Source organism: Psittacula echo (assembly GCF_963264785.1).
Source record: "Psittacula echo genome assembly, chromosome: 3".
Classification (NCBI taxonomy): Eukaryota; Metazoa; Chordata; class Aves; order Psittaciformes; family Psittacidae; genus Psittacula; species Psittacula echo.
Window position 1 is genome coordinate 52,797,329 of NC_137736.1, and position 13,681 is coordinate 52,811,009.

A 13,681-nucleotide genomic window follows, 5' to 3' on the forward strand; every position below is an offset into this window, starting at 1 on the left:
CACAGTCATGAACACAAGGCGAAACATCAAAAATAGGACTTCAAGGAAAGAATACAACATTTCCCAGGACAGACATCTGGATATTGTAGATAATGAAATTTTGAATGGAACTGCAGCAGAAAAATCAAATAAAGCCCAGATTTTACAGAGAGAGAAATATACCATATATCACAATATATTTTTACAAGACAGGCTTCAGTAGCTCCCAAGAACTAGGTCACAACCTTAATGTTGGCTGACTGAAGCTACTGCATTACTATCATCACTGAGCACTTTTGCATCAAACAGATTTTAATACCTTATTCTATTGGAATTAACCAGTGTCTTGTGATAAGGAGCAAGCCACCTTTCATTGTCAGGCGACAAATCATTTTAGTATTTTGCTGATATGTTCTCCTGTCCTGGTTTAACAGTAGGAGTCATTTTTTTCTACTTCTTAGTAGCTGGTGCAGTGCTGTGTTTTGACTTTCGGCCTGGGGATAACACTGATAAAACTGATGTTTTCAGTTGCTGGTCAGAATGTTTATCCTGACCAAGGACTTTGTGAGTCTCATGCTCTGCCAGGGAGGAGGAGAAGCAGGGAGAGGACACCTGACCCAAACTAGCCAAAGAGGTATTCCATACCACAGCACGTCATGCCCGGGATGTAGAACAGAGAGTTCCCGGAAGGGCTGGAACACTGTGGGGTGGGGGCGAGGTACCGGTCGGTGAGTGGTTGTATTCTCTTCCCTTGTTATTTCCTTTATCATTATTATTATTGGTGGTAGCAGTAGTGGTTTGTGTTATACCTTAGTTATTAAACTGTTCTTATCTCAACCTGTGGGAGTTGAATTCTTTTGATTCTCCTCCCCATCCCTCCAGAAGCGGAGGGAAGAAAGGTGAGGGGGGGGGAAGTAGACTGCATGGTTCTGATTTACGGCCTGGGCTTAAACCACGACATCTCCTCTGGTACAATGTGCTAAAGAAAATAGTTTGCCTGCATGTAGTGTGGAAAAAAAATTTGCCTGAATAAGATGTAGATAAAAATGGATACAAAAATTAGTCCTGAAGTACTGTATATTTCCCAAGGCTAAGAACTCAGAGACAGTTATATTTAGCTTTAAGTGCTCAAGCCCAAGTTTCTTCTCAGAAAATGATAGATCCTATTCAGAGAGTTTAAACTATGGCAAAGATATTTAAAGGAAGATTTTATTTATTTTATTTACATTTTATTTATTTGTGATCACACTACATTCATCAATAAAAGAATTCATAGACAGTGAAAGACATCTTTGTAGTATCATGTGAATTTGGAACTCAGATATCAAGTATGGACCTAATCTTTCACTTTTTAGCAACTGGGCTATGACTATACGGGTGTATCCACATCAGGGATTGAAGGATTTGGGTGGTTTCAGGGGTTATGAATTTGGCTTGCAGATATATATACATATGCAGACTTATGGCACACACTCAGGCATACTTGAAGTAGTTTTCTTTAGAAACAAAGGTTGTCGCCAGTAGCTACAAAGCACTATTTTAATGTGAACACAAGGTCTTTGCTACATAGCTCTCTACATTATTATGGCACAAGCAATGTTAGATTGTTGGCAAGGTATTTATTATTTCATATCCATAACACCTGATAGAGATGCTGTTGCAGGTGTCCTCTTTACTTATCAGTTACTAAATTATAGTAACAGGTGGACCTCTCCATTATTATCTCTGTATTTTTAATTGCTCTGTAATGTCCTACTAACACTGGGTGGCACTTAGCAAAAAGGACAGGAAAGTGTGCATTTAGTGATTGTAATTGACATAAACTATAGGTAAATTTCTTGCTGTGAAAGAAGAAAGCTGAAGCTGAAGATATCTAGATAATTATCTCATCTAGAAAATGTCTACAGCCTGCCCATTGGTAGATGAGGATGACAGCATGTGCTTCTTACTGATTCTTGTATTATAAAGATAGAAAAGGTGTGTCTTGCCCTCCTTCTCTTGGAACATTTTCTTGACTGAAATTCTCTTCTGCAATGATGCATTTGAAGACAGGTGCTCCTATGTAACAAAACATTCTGAAGTCTGGTACCACAGTGGTTCAAGTCAACTACCCACTCTCTCTTGTTCTAGTTTCTGAAAGGGAATTGCAGCTTGTTTATCCTGAATTGACCTCCAGCAGGCTTCTTTCTGAATCATGGTCACAATAGCAAGACTGAAAGAGAGATGAGCAGCACAGCTGTAGCCATGGTTTCCAGAGAAGGTTGTCCCATGACAGCTGGTTAGGGACAGCATGCAGGGATCTGGTGTGGTTTTCTATTGCTAAGTGTATGACCCTGAGGATTTCATAGAAACGTCTCTCTGTTTTTGGAGTCAGTGGGACTTTCTCTTCAGGGTCTCTGGAGAGATCGAAGAGCAGTGGGGGATCATGCCATGTGATGAATCTTCCATGGCAGAAGCAAACATGAGAATCATAGCAACCATTGGAGTCTTCCGGACTAAAGTTTGGAGTGAAGAAGAAGACTTTCCAGACAGATTCACCTGCAATTTACAGACACAAAACAGCTGGTGATAAAGTGAAAAACTGAAAGTCTCCTAGTCTTATGAACCTCTAATTTACACCACAGGAAATCAGTCTTTTAGTACAACCTTGCTCTGTAGAGGAACTGCAATATACTGAAAGAATAAAACAAAATTGAGCAAAACAAAAAGAAGCAAAACACACTGATTTTCAGGCAACACAGATTTACGAAATAATTATGATTATTTCATTCCCTTGGATGGATTCTGATTAACTAACCCATAGAATACTTAAAAAAGAACTTTGTATTTTTACATAAACAGTGCCAAGAAGATGTGCATAAATATTTACTAAGCCATTGTACTGTCTTCTTCAAAACTTATTAAAATGCCCCTTGATCATATCCAGACATTTCTGGGTCATGTCTGCTTCCCATTTTACTAATGAAAACAATTTCCTTTTTACCTTTTTCTTTCTTCTTCTCTTTTGTGTATTAAACCATTGCTCCCTGCCACATGCTTTCATTGCAAGCACCTGGAGACAGTTTCTTACATTATTAAATGTGATGACATGAAAAGGTACAAAGGATGCTAAATTGCTCTCTTGGGCCCCTAGATGTTTTTTTTTTTCCCAAAATAAGTAACTATTACAGTAGAACAATTTTTAGGTGATGTTCTGCTTTGTAAAATGGGAAGCAAAGGTATTCATTTGCAGTTTGGTCATTCTCTTTCAGATTAATTTGCTGTGTACAGAAACTGAACTAGTGTAACTTCATTTAGAATTTTCACTGTTTAAAAATACTAGTTATTTACTGGATTAATAATAAACAGATATCAATCGGCTCCTTCAAGAAGCACTCTTGAACAGAAGGTACACTGGAGAATCTGAAAATATTTAAAAACAAAGGAGTAAACAAAAAAAAAAGGCTACTGTTTTCCTCAAGTATCACAGAACAGACAGGAAAGGCAGGCAGTGACAGGCACTTCCAGGGAAACACAAAGTCCTCCCACAACCAGGAAAGCACACTGTTCTCCAGAAAGGGACCAGAGAATCACTGAATAGATAAAAACCCCTACTTCATTCTTAATAAAAGCAGGACACTAATCATCAATAATTTACATTCCTCAGCACCCTACTGCGAAAAACATTTATGTATCACCTCATTTTTTTTTTTTTCCAGCAGTGGGGGAAAAACTTTTTGGTATTTTGTTGAATTTTATCAGAAAGCTTGTTAATGTAGCAACGGATAGCCACAGATTTATGTGCACTACAGTGGTTAATATTCATTAATCAATTCATCAGTTCAGAACTGGTATATGCCAAGCTGTAACTATATCATACTCAATTTTAAAATGGAAAAACAGGTTTAAAGAAAGAAATGTTTCAGTGGACTAAAGACTCACAGGCTGTAGTGCTAGTCTATAGCATGAATTTAAAGGACAGTATGTGACCTTCAGATTCTTTACAGCTTCTTCTATCCCACAGCATTTTTTCATATTACAGGAGATTTTACCTTTTGGAACCAATTCAGTGACAGAGCCTGGAGACTTCCAGTTCACTTCATCTGCACTTAAATCAGGGTTGGAGGGGTGATGGTTATTACACACATTAGACTGGGAGAATCCTCTGAATGCTGCCTGGAAGCCAGCAAAGGGGAAGGAGCTTTAAAGGCTGAGAGTGACTTGCAGGCACAGATAATAGGACGTGGCAAGCTTTAAAAGGCTCTGGCTGTGACAGCCGCAATGGCACAGTCTTACTGGGAAAAACAGAAGAGAAAGGAAAGGGAAAGGAAGGCAAGGCAAGGCAATATTCCTTCATCTACCTTTTGAATAAGATTTTGAAAGGTTGGTTTGATACTTGAATTATTTGCCATTTTCTCAGAATTGAAATAAACAAACAAAGCAACACTTCTAAAATTTCTTTGCACTTATGCATGGAACACTTCCAGGAGCAGATATATGCCTCTTATTTATTGAGATTCAGAATTTACATTCTGGGAAGGTATGTAATTCCATACCAAACATTCTTTCAGGCCCTTTAAAAGTGTCTAGTTGGCAAGATGGACAATGAATAACAGAAAAAGCCAAAGGGCTTTATTAATTAGTGCACTGTGCACCTTTGTAGAGCACACAACATTTGCCCCACCTGAGAATTTGATTCAGGGCACTATAACAGCTTGATAGAAAAAGAAAAAAAAAAAAAAAACAAACTTATGTAGCTATTAAAATGTCAATTAATAGGAATTCCAGTAAGGCCATGCACATGAGAACTTTGTGGTCAGGGTGTCTTACCACTCATCTATCTTTGGTGCTACACTTGTGCTGAATGACATTGAAAGGAAATTTTCAACCAATGTTTTTGATGTTGGGCATTGTATCACCAGGCAATTTAAGGGCTTATAAACAGCAATATAAAGTTGGGGATTTTGAACTAATGCAAGTCAGTACAAGCAGCTCATGTAGGTAAGGCATGGAAAAAAGGAAGAAATAAGGCAGTTGTACCATTTTTTTCTTCTCCCAAAGAATAAAGAATTGTTCAGGTTTTGCTCTACGCAGAGCAGACAGCATGGTGCAGCATCAGGTTTGGGGTTGAGGAGAGAGCATGTGTGACATCATATCATGTCTGAATCACACCACTAGTGTTTTGAAGAGCTAGTGCTAGTTTGTTAGCTATGCATCTATATAATGTCATGATCATACTACAAAAAACCACTGAGCTCTGCAAGAGCAAAGTCTGTTATTGTGTAATGTTCATCTGTTGCACTGCAGCAATGTTTCAGCAAGGATCTGGAACTTCATGTGGCGCTGGAGGAACAGCAGCACAGACTTTAACTGCCAGTTTCCTAAGCATTATAAAAACTAATGCATATCTATCAGTGTCTGTTGCTGTGGAGCAGCCAGTGTAATATACTAGGAGACATAAAGAGCTGTCAGACTTCTAATCTGTAAAGCTGATGAACTGTATAAGACTCAATATTAAAAAGTAAGAGCTTTCTCCCAGTCTCTCTCAGCTGATATAAAATCTCATTTTGTCAGAAGGTTAACTACAAGGATCAAATTAATCTCTCAGTAATTAACGATACCTTTGTTCTGCAAAGCATCTGGATAGTAAACTCTCTTTATATAGAAAGATAACTATATGTCTCCTCCTCAGTGAAGTTAGCAGTAAAATTGTCAGTGTTCTCCCACAGTCAAGTATATCAGGTCCCTTCCAAAACAGAAGGCAAGCTCTAACTCTGTAGCACTCTTAAAGATACTATCCCAGTGCTTCACGGCTACTTTATTTAGCATCCATTTTTCCTGCAACTCTCCAGCTCTCTGAATTGTCCAGCAATTTCACCTATTCAACTCTCAGAACACCTCTTCCCTTCACACATTAAGAAAAACAGAAACTGCAGAACCTGTACATCTAAATAGTCTCAAATTAAAATCGGTTGTAATTAGTTCAAGCAAATCTGCTATGAACATAATTGGTCAGAGTTCTCCCTGGCAGACTCCTGTTTTAGTATCCTTTACTCATCTATTTATTTTCTCACACCTGAACAGACAGGTAGCTCCAAAAGACAGGCACCAGTCATGAGAACAAATAAAAGTCTCTCAGTAAGTAATAGTAATATTTCCAAGACGAAGTAACACACTGGATAGGTATGTAATCTCTGTTATAATATAACTGTTCTTAATCACTGATGGCTAAATGGTGTTTTTTGATAAGCAGTTCTTGAAGTGAATAGAAGCTATTGATGTGTTATTGCCTGGACCTCATTTTTACTGAATTTATCTATGACTTATAAAGCTTAGTAGCTTTATAAGTTTGCTGCAACTTATCTCCTTTGTTCACATTATGTTGTTTATTCTTTCTGTAGAAGAACAAGTTAAACGAGTCTGTTCTTCACTGTAAATTGCAGTGCTGGTCTCTCCTTGACATCAGATGCCTTTGAGCATAACCCTGTAGGCGTAGCATATTGATGTAAATTGCCTACAGACTTTTCCTGTATCTCGAGTGTGCTCAGTAGCCATTGTCAGCTCCTACACTCCTAGATCAAGCTCTTCAACTTTTCTACAGAGTAGCTTGAAAATTACATTCTTCAGATAACTGTTATTAGATTGAATCCTGTCTTCCCACTTCCTGTATCTTTAGAATCATTTATTGTTAGGTTCTCTGCTAATCTTTTATAAAGTAGATATCACACGTGTATATATTCAGATCTTCAATAATTTAGCAATTTAGAAAAGGTTTCAGTTGTGACATCCTTGTAGAACTATATGAAGCTCCTAGAGAATACTATCTGGTTGCTATAAGGAAAATACATGCATTGTTTTAATGACTATGTGCATTCCTCAAACAGCTAATAAAAATCTGCTATTTGAGTTTAAAAATTTGTAACTTCATTGTTCTTTCAGTAAATTTATTTTTTTATATACTTGTTTTAAGTATCTGGGTATCTTACAATGTAATATTGTTACATCAGTCAAAAGACAGTACATTATGTCCTGTAGTAATAGGTGGAGAATAACTGATATTCAAAAACATAATGTTATTTTATGAGAATCAGTTGTTGCTAGAAGAGGCTTGCATAAAGAATTCGGCAGAACATACAGTATTTGAGGTAAAACCATGAAAAATACCAGTAGTAGCAGTGATTTAAAATCTTATAGATAGAAACTGCAATGTTAATTATCCTCTAAACTGGAAAGGATTGCACATTGATGAATATATAATAATCATACTGAACAACTGCTGGAGTAAAAGACAGTGAAATCATGCTCGGGCTGCTGAAATCAAGACAGAAACTTCATGACTGAGCTCATTATCTAGAGTAAGCGGTATGGTATGAAAAGTTTCCACTGGATTCTGCTGAATGGTAGCAGCTGACAAAGAAGTATTTTCCTGAATTCTTCATCATCTTCAAAAATACTTGATTAATCATTTACAGTGTTTTCTTGTTGAAGAAAGTCCCAAATGGGAAGAATCTGTGGGTATAGAAACTATGCTGCTATAATGCAATTATATGCCTCTTATTTGGAAATCTTACTTAACAGCAACATGGAAGAATACGTGTTGCCCTGGAAAATAATTAAATAAATAAATCCATCCATAATAATTTGGTGCATGTAATCCAGATACTTGCTATAGATTATTTTGAAACATCTATTTACTTGCTGAATGATCCATGTAATTTTCAGTTCAAACAATCAACAGTTGATGGCATACTGAAAATAGAATATAAAGGTGGAACCAAATTAAAAAAAAACAAAACTGGTTATTTCCAACCTATATTCAAAAGTCCCTGAAAATAGAAAAGCCTTATTTTATTGCTTGCGAGAGAAATGGTATCAATTTGCATGTACTGGTTTTCCACTGGAGTCACTAAGAGATAGAGTTAAGAACTGAGACAACACCACACTGAACGTAACAAAGATAGCCACTTTGACATGGCAAATACCAAAGAGAAAACTATCCAGAACTGTGTTTTGCCTTTTGTTCTTTCTGTCCTTCAAACACACATTTTATTAAAAGAAAATAAATTGAGGACAATCATTACTCCCTTACATAAAGTAGATGCAATCATTCTGAGTGAAATGAACAGATCTGCAAGATTCAGAGAGCAATTTTCCTGATACTGAGCAATCATACAAGACAAAAATGCAAAGAAATTCCTTAGCAACTTCCGCAGAAATTTTCAGACAAGCTTGAACCAACCAAAACCAAAACCAAAACTATCCCCAGAAATTTGTATATAAATTATTTTATCCAGACATTTTTTCAAAATTTGGATGTCAAGAAAACCCTTGACACACAGAATGCTAATAAAGTATCCCAAATTATTAATCTGAAAACTGATAACGTGTTTAACCTTTAAGTAGCAAGATGTACATCTAAGAACAAAGACATAATTATTCAAATATAATTTAAAAATGAAAAGTATAAACTTTGTTATGCAGTTCCCTGGAATTTTGTGCACTGCCAAAGAACACTGAATATTCTTTTATTATAAAACTTGGGTACATTATGCTTCCTTATAGGTGTCTTAGTTGAATTTTTAGTTGTTTGTTTTGTTGGGTTGTTTTGTTTTACTGCTAAAAAGCTACTAGGATAATTAGGAAATCTTCTGAAAAAATGGGTTTATCTTGAAAATTGAATCAGTTAAGCACAAATGACAACATAGCAAAGGGGTATCTTTTGTCAGAGTAGAAAAAAAAATTGAATTAAGGAAAGCAACGATTTCTATGTGATATGGTGCAAAAATATCAGTACCAGGCAGTCCTAAATATTAAAAAAGTAAATCTGAGAAACTGAATTTTCTTTTTACTGCAAAGATTATAGTATGTGTAGTTTAGCATCTGAAATAAATGAGAATAGTTTTTGTTTCAGTGTTAGAAAATGCATCTCTTTGCCAGACTCTGAAACTAGTAAAAGATTATAAAAGGTGTCAAACTTTTGGGGGAATAGCTGAAAGAAAATTGAAACTTGTGTTGTTTGTATTTATTAGAAAGAAAAGTTGAGAAAATTGTGCAGGTACCAAGTCAAGTAGAACTAGATAGCTTGGAATAGCACCTAATACCTTAGGGGTGTACAAATATCAGAATTTAAGGTGGAAATTGATTTTTGAAATGTGTAGGAAAGTTTATATCTAGTTCATTAGGGTTCCTATGAACCTATCATCTGGAACCAATACATTTCGAGAAATGGAAAGCAGAAGTTTACTGAAGGTCTGTGACACAGAATAATGTGATTAATAAGAGTATGTTCAAACAATGCAAAAATCCCTCAAAATCATGAATTAAAAATAAACATCAAAAGGAGATAACACAGGATGTTTTCTTAGATGATCAGGGACTCATATACATTTATTCCTAAGAAAATTTCTGGAAGTCTATTTTCTGTTTTCACCTGTTCAAGGTTCAGGTATTTCAGCAGTCTGCCAGTTTGGACCTCTATACAAAAAAACAAACTTAATTAATTTCACAGTTCTCCAGTCAACACGAATGTCTGAGTTTGAAGAGTTTTAGGAAAGCAATGGGAAAGAGCTTTAGGAAAGCAATTTCTTTTCTTTGTGGTATGCAAGATGGATACAGACATCTTCAGCTATTCTCCAGATAACAGAAAGTGGTGGAAAAGGGAAAAAATCTTGACTCTCTCCTAATTTGCAGCTTAAGGAATGCATGTATGCAGCACAGTGAAAAACAGGCTTTACCTTTTGAAGTGCTAAAATCTCCTTCATATTAAAAACAAGAACAGAGAAGGGTCTCCTGGGGCTGCAGATGGGATGAATACATTTCAGCTGTTCTTTATACAGCTTCCAATGCTGCAGCCATTCCTGCCCCTTAGTTTGCAATCTAAACCATGAGAAAGGGAAGTGCAAAGACAAAAAAACAAACCAAAACAAACCAAAACCAAACCAAAAAAAAAAAAAAACACTGAAAAGAAAGAAAGAAACAAACAAACAAACAAAAACCTCAAAACAAATAAAGAAGAAGAAGGTCTCTATTTCACTTCAATCAACTGGATTAGGAAATTGGGTTTCTGTTCTTACAATGATTAGCAATAATTTTTTTTTTTTTTTAAAGAAGCAAGGATTTAATTTCTTTTTTTCTGGGGCACTGCAAGTCCCAGTGTATAAATAGCTCTGCCTGAGCCTAACAATAACTCTGCTGCCACTGTCACAGAGCAGAGCAGAGGCAAGAAAATATTGGAACAGTATTTGTCATGCTTGTCAGGGGAAACACTTTCCTACCTAAAATATTGTTAGCAGAAATGTGTATCAGTTGATCAGGTCAATTTTCTTGAGCTGCATATAAACAGTTTTGTGGTGTCTGTTCAACCTAGGAATACTCTTCTATCCTTTAGCAGTTACATTATTTCACACTTACCAAATAATACGCCCATGCTGTGTCACCCAAATTTAGCTGCAGTTGCTCTGATATATGGATCAAGATAGCAAATTAAAATACTTAGTGGGATAGTTTAGTTAAATGACACTTAATGCTTGTTCTGCTTCCTCCAGCTGTTGCAGTTGAAATGCTGAACATAAATGAGGGATTTGGAAGATTATTTGGAATTTATGCAGGCTTTTCTTGATTGTGGTGCCCTCATGAAATAGGCAAGATCAGATAGAGAGAGAAAAAAACCCAACAAACAAGGGTGCAAACAAAGATTGAAGATGATACCCACAAAGCAAGTTAGGAATAATGAAAAAAAATATCTTCAATAATCAAGGAGATGAAAAGATTGTAATGGACCCCAGCAAGAAATAGTAAATGCCTCAGATGTTTCATGCAGTGCAAAAATGTACGTCTTCTTGATATCATCAAAGAAGAATATCATCAAAAAAGGAGCAAGGAGAGAAGCCAAAAAGGTCTTAAAAACCCACACACACACCCCAAAAAAACAACAAAGCAAAGCAAACCCTACTTCTAAGACAAAAGACTTATCTAAAGAGAAAAGTGAAAGTGAAGGAGCCTGTGAGGCAAAAAAAAAAAGAACAAAACAGAAAAGGTAAATGACAGGAAAACCCTCACAAAGGTCAAAGTTCATTACAGAAGGGGAAGACATGCAAAGATTTGGTCAATTAGAAGAATCAAAAGAAGATTCACTATCAGTGAGACTAGAAGCTCAAAAATGGGGATGGAAAGGGGAATAAACAGATGGAAAAAGGATGAAAACAGGGTAGAAGGACACAGTTCAGAGGCAAGAAAAGGAATGTTCTTCGTCCAGCAAAAATGTGGTCTGAAGACCACAAGTTATTACTGAAGGAAAAACGAATTTTCTCCAATGACCTACATATTGTGAATTATGCTATTTAAGTCTTTCATGGAATTATGTAGCTGAACCAGTGGAAAGCAGACATAAATTCACATCACGCTGACAATTCAGCGTCCTCATGCATGTGACCCTCAAAACCAGAAAAGTGGTCTGCTGTTCTTGCCTTCTACTGTTCAGGAAACCTCAAGAAAAAGCTTTGCTACAAAGTATAACATGCAAATGTGTACATATCGGTAAAAGATGAGTATGTATTTATAGAAACTTGTTACTTATTGTTACAGTCACTACTATTTCTGTGATAGATTACTTAGTCACTGTGTTGCCGTTAAGACAAAGGCTGGTAAAAAGGTATGAGGTTTAATGAGACTTAAGTTTAGAAAGTTAGTTTTGGGAAGGACACCTATGCCTCCACATTAAAAGCTGCCCCAATCACCAACATCATCTGTAAGAAAGAATAAAAATATTTTCAGAGAGCTGATAGCAAACAGAGAAGGTAAATGACCATTTTGGTCGTGTGTTAAAAGGAAAATTGAACAAGCAAAGCAAGTGGCACTTTCTCAATTCGATTTTAAAGATCTTTATGCCACTGTAACTCAAATCAGGATGTGTATCTCATCCATGTTTTTCTTTTCTGACCATTCTTGTCAGTTCTTTCATGAAACTGATTCATGGATAAAATGTCACTCTGTACTACAAAACCAAATCAGTATGTATTATATTACACAGTCTAACCTGGTTATCTTATTGACTGCATATTTCTAGACAGGCCCTTATTTGAACCTTCACTGATTTAAAAGAAAAATAACACTAATTAAATTACATGATCCTAAAATTCCCAGTCAACTTCAAAAGACTCCCATAGTGTCATTCCTGAGACATATCAAAATAATAATGTTTTTCGCATTGTGCAAGGCATTTCTAATTTTAAATTCAAGGTACTGAGTAGGATTTATTGCTCATTGCTATGCTGCTACTTAGTATCCAATTTGAAAATCTGGTGACCTCTCCTAATTTTGGATCCCTGCAATGTGGAGGTCTTTATGTAAGCTATCTACGAGCTCATACTGATCTGCTACTTACCTTTGTTAGAAGCCTGCCTTAGGTTGAGAAGAATTTCTCTTTTGATAAAATTGACTAGCTTAGGTTAACTGAGAGGTAGACGTTTATACTGCCGACTTCTACATGCTGTCATCACCATCCTGAGAATTTGCTAAAATCTGAGATGTCAAGAGCTTTGAGGGTACCAAAGAACCTCACTGGCCCTGCCCTGCCCTAGGGTAGATGCTTATCTGTGCGCCCTGCCAATGGACCAGGATTCCCATTTCAGCTAATCCCAATGTCATCAGTTCCTGCCCAAGTGGACAGTTCTGTCTGTGCTCTCATCTCCTCCTGCTGCTGACTGGACTCCCTGAATGGACGTTGGACCTGAATCACCACTTTACTTAGTCAGGAACCGCTGGTGAATCCTGTTAGCAACATCCAGCTCTGCTTGCTCTGCTTGCTCTGCTTGGGTGGTGGAAGACCTTTTTCCATCAATAAAAGCACTGCCAGTGCTGGGGGCACTTATGATTCTGCCAGAGTGACAATTAGAGTGAAGCATCACCCCAAGTTAGAGAGTCAAAAATCTTGTTTCTCCAGCATTCCTAGTCCATCCTTAATTTTTCTTTCTAAGGTCAAATATCTATCTATATGGTGCTGCTACTTACATAAAATCCCACAGTGTTCTCAGATAGTGGGATAAACATCTCCTCTCAAATACAGCGAAAACCTACATATTTAACTAACATGGCCAGAAAACACAGGGGTTTGCCTTCCTTGTTCATATATTAAACATATTTTTTATTAAATAAAAGTATTTCTATATACTTTTAAAATTAGTCTTATTCATCCTTAATGATCATTTAATGACCTTTGAAATATAGTCCCTAGCTACAGCAAATCTGCATTGACTCTGCTTATGTGATGCATGCAGCTTTCTCATATTAATGCATGCAGTTTCCTCTGTTCCAGTTGTAGCACATAAGAACAAAAGCACATTTCAGATATTTCAAATGAATTTTCTTTTTGTCATCTAATTCATCCCTCTGCCACTGCACAATTGTTCCCTACAATGTATTTTTTAAGAGCTCTCTTGATGGATGGTGTCTTCTATTGTAACTTTTGCGCTACTATCATTCTTTCCTTTATTGCAGAAGACAAAGACATTTCATTGGCACACTCCTTTCACGTAGTGTTTTATCTACTAACTTTTTCAATATAAATCCTTCACAAAGTTTTGCTGGAGTTTAAACAAAGATTTTGGTGCAGGTGACTGCTTGGAGTTCATTTGGGTTGTCCCATCCCTCAATTACCTGTTGCATTGTCTAGTCCAAATTTAATTTCTACACCTTTTGTAGAGTTGCAGACTGAATTGAATGTTAA

General features: G+C 36.5%; 1 protein-coding gene across 1 annotated transcript in view; it reads right to left on the bottom strand.

Annotated features, from left to right (window-relative positions):
• Positions 1–2,134: 2,134 nt before the first annotated feature.
• STS (steroid sulfatase) overlaps positions 2,135–13,681 on the bottom strand; it is a gene marked incomplete at its 3' end in the record, with an annotated part of 86,660 nt that continues 75,113 nt past the window's right edge. The window contains exon 10 of the mRNA XM_080612224.1: positions 2,135–2,517. Within this exon, the coding sequence (XP_080468350.1) occupies positions 2,135–2,517 (383 nt within the window). The remainder of the gene's footprint in view (positions 2,518–13,681) is intronic.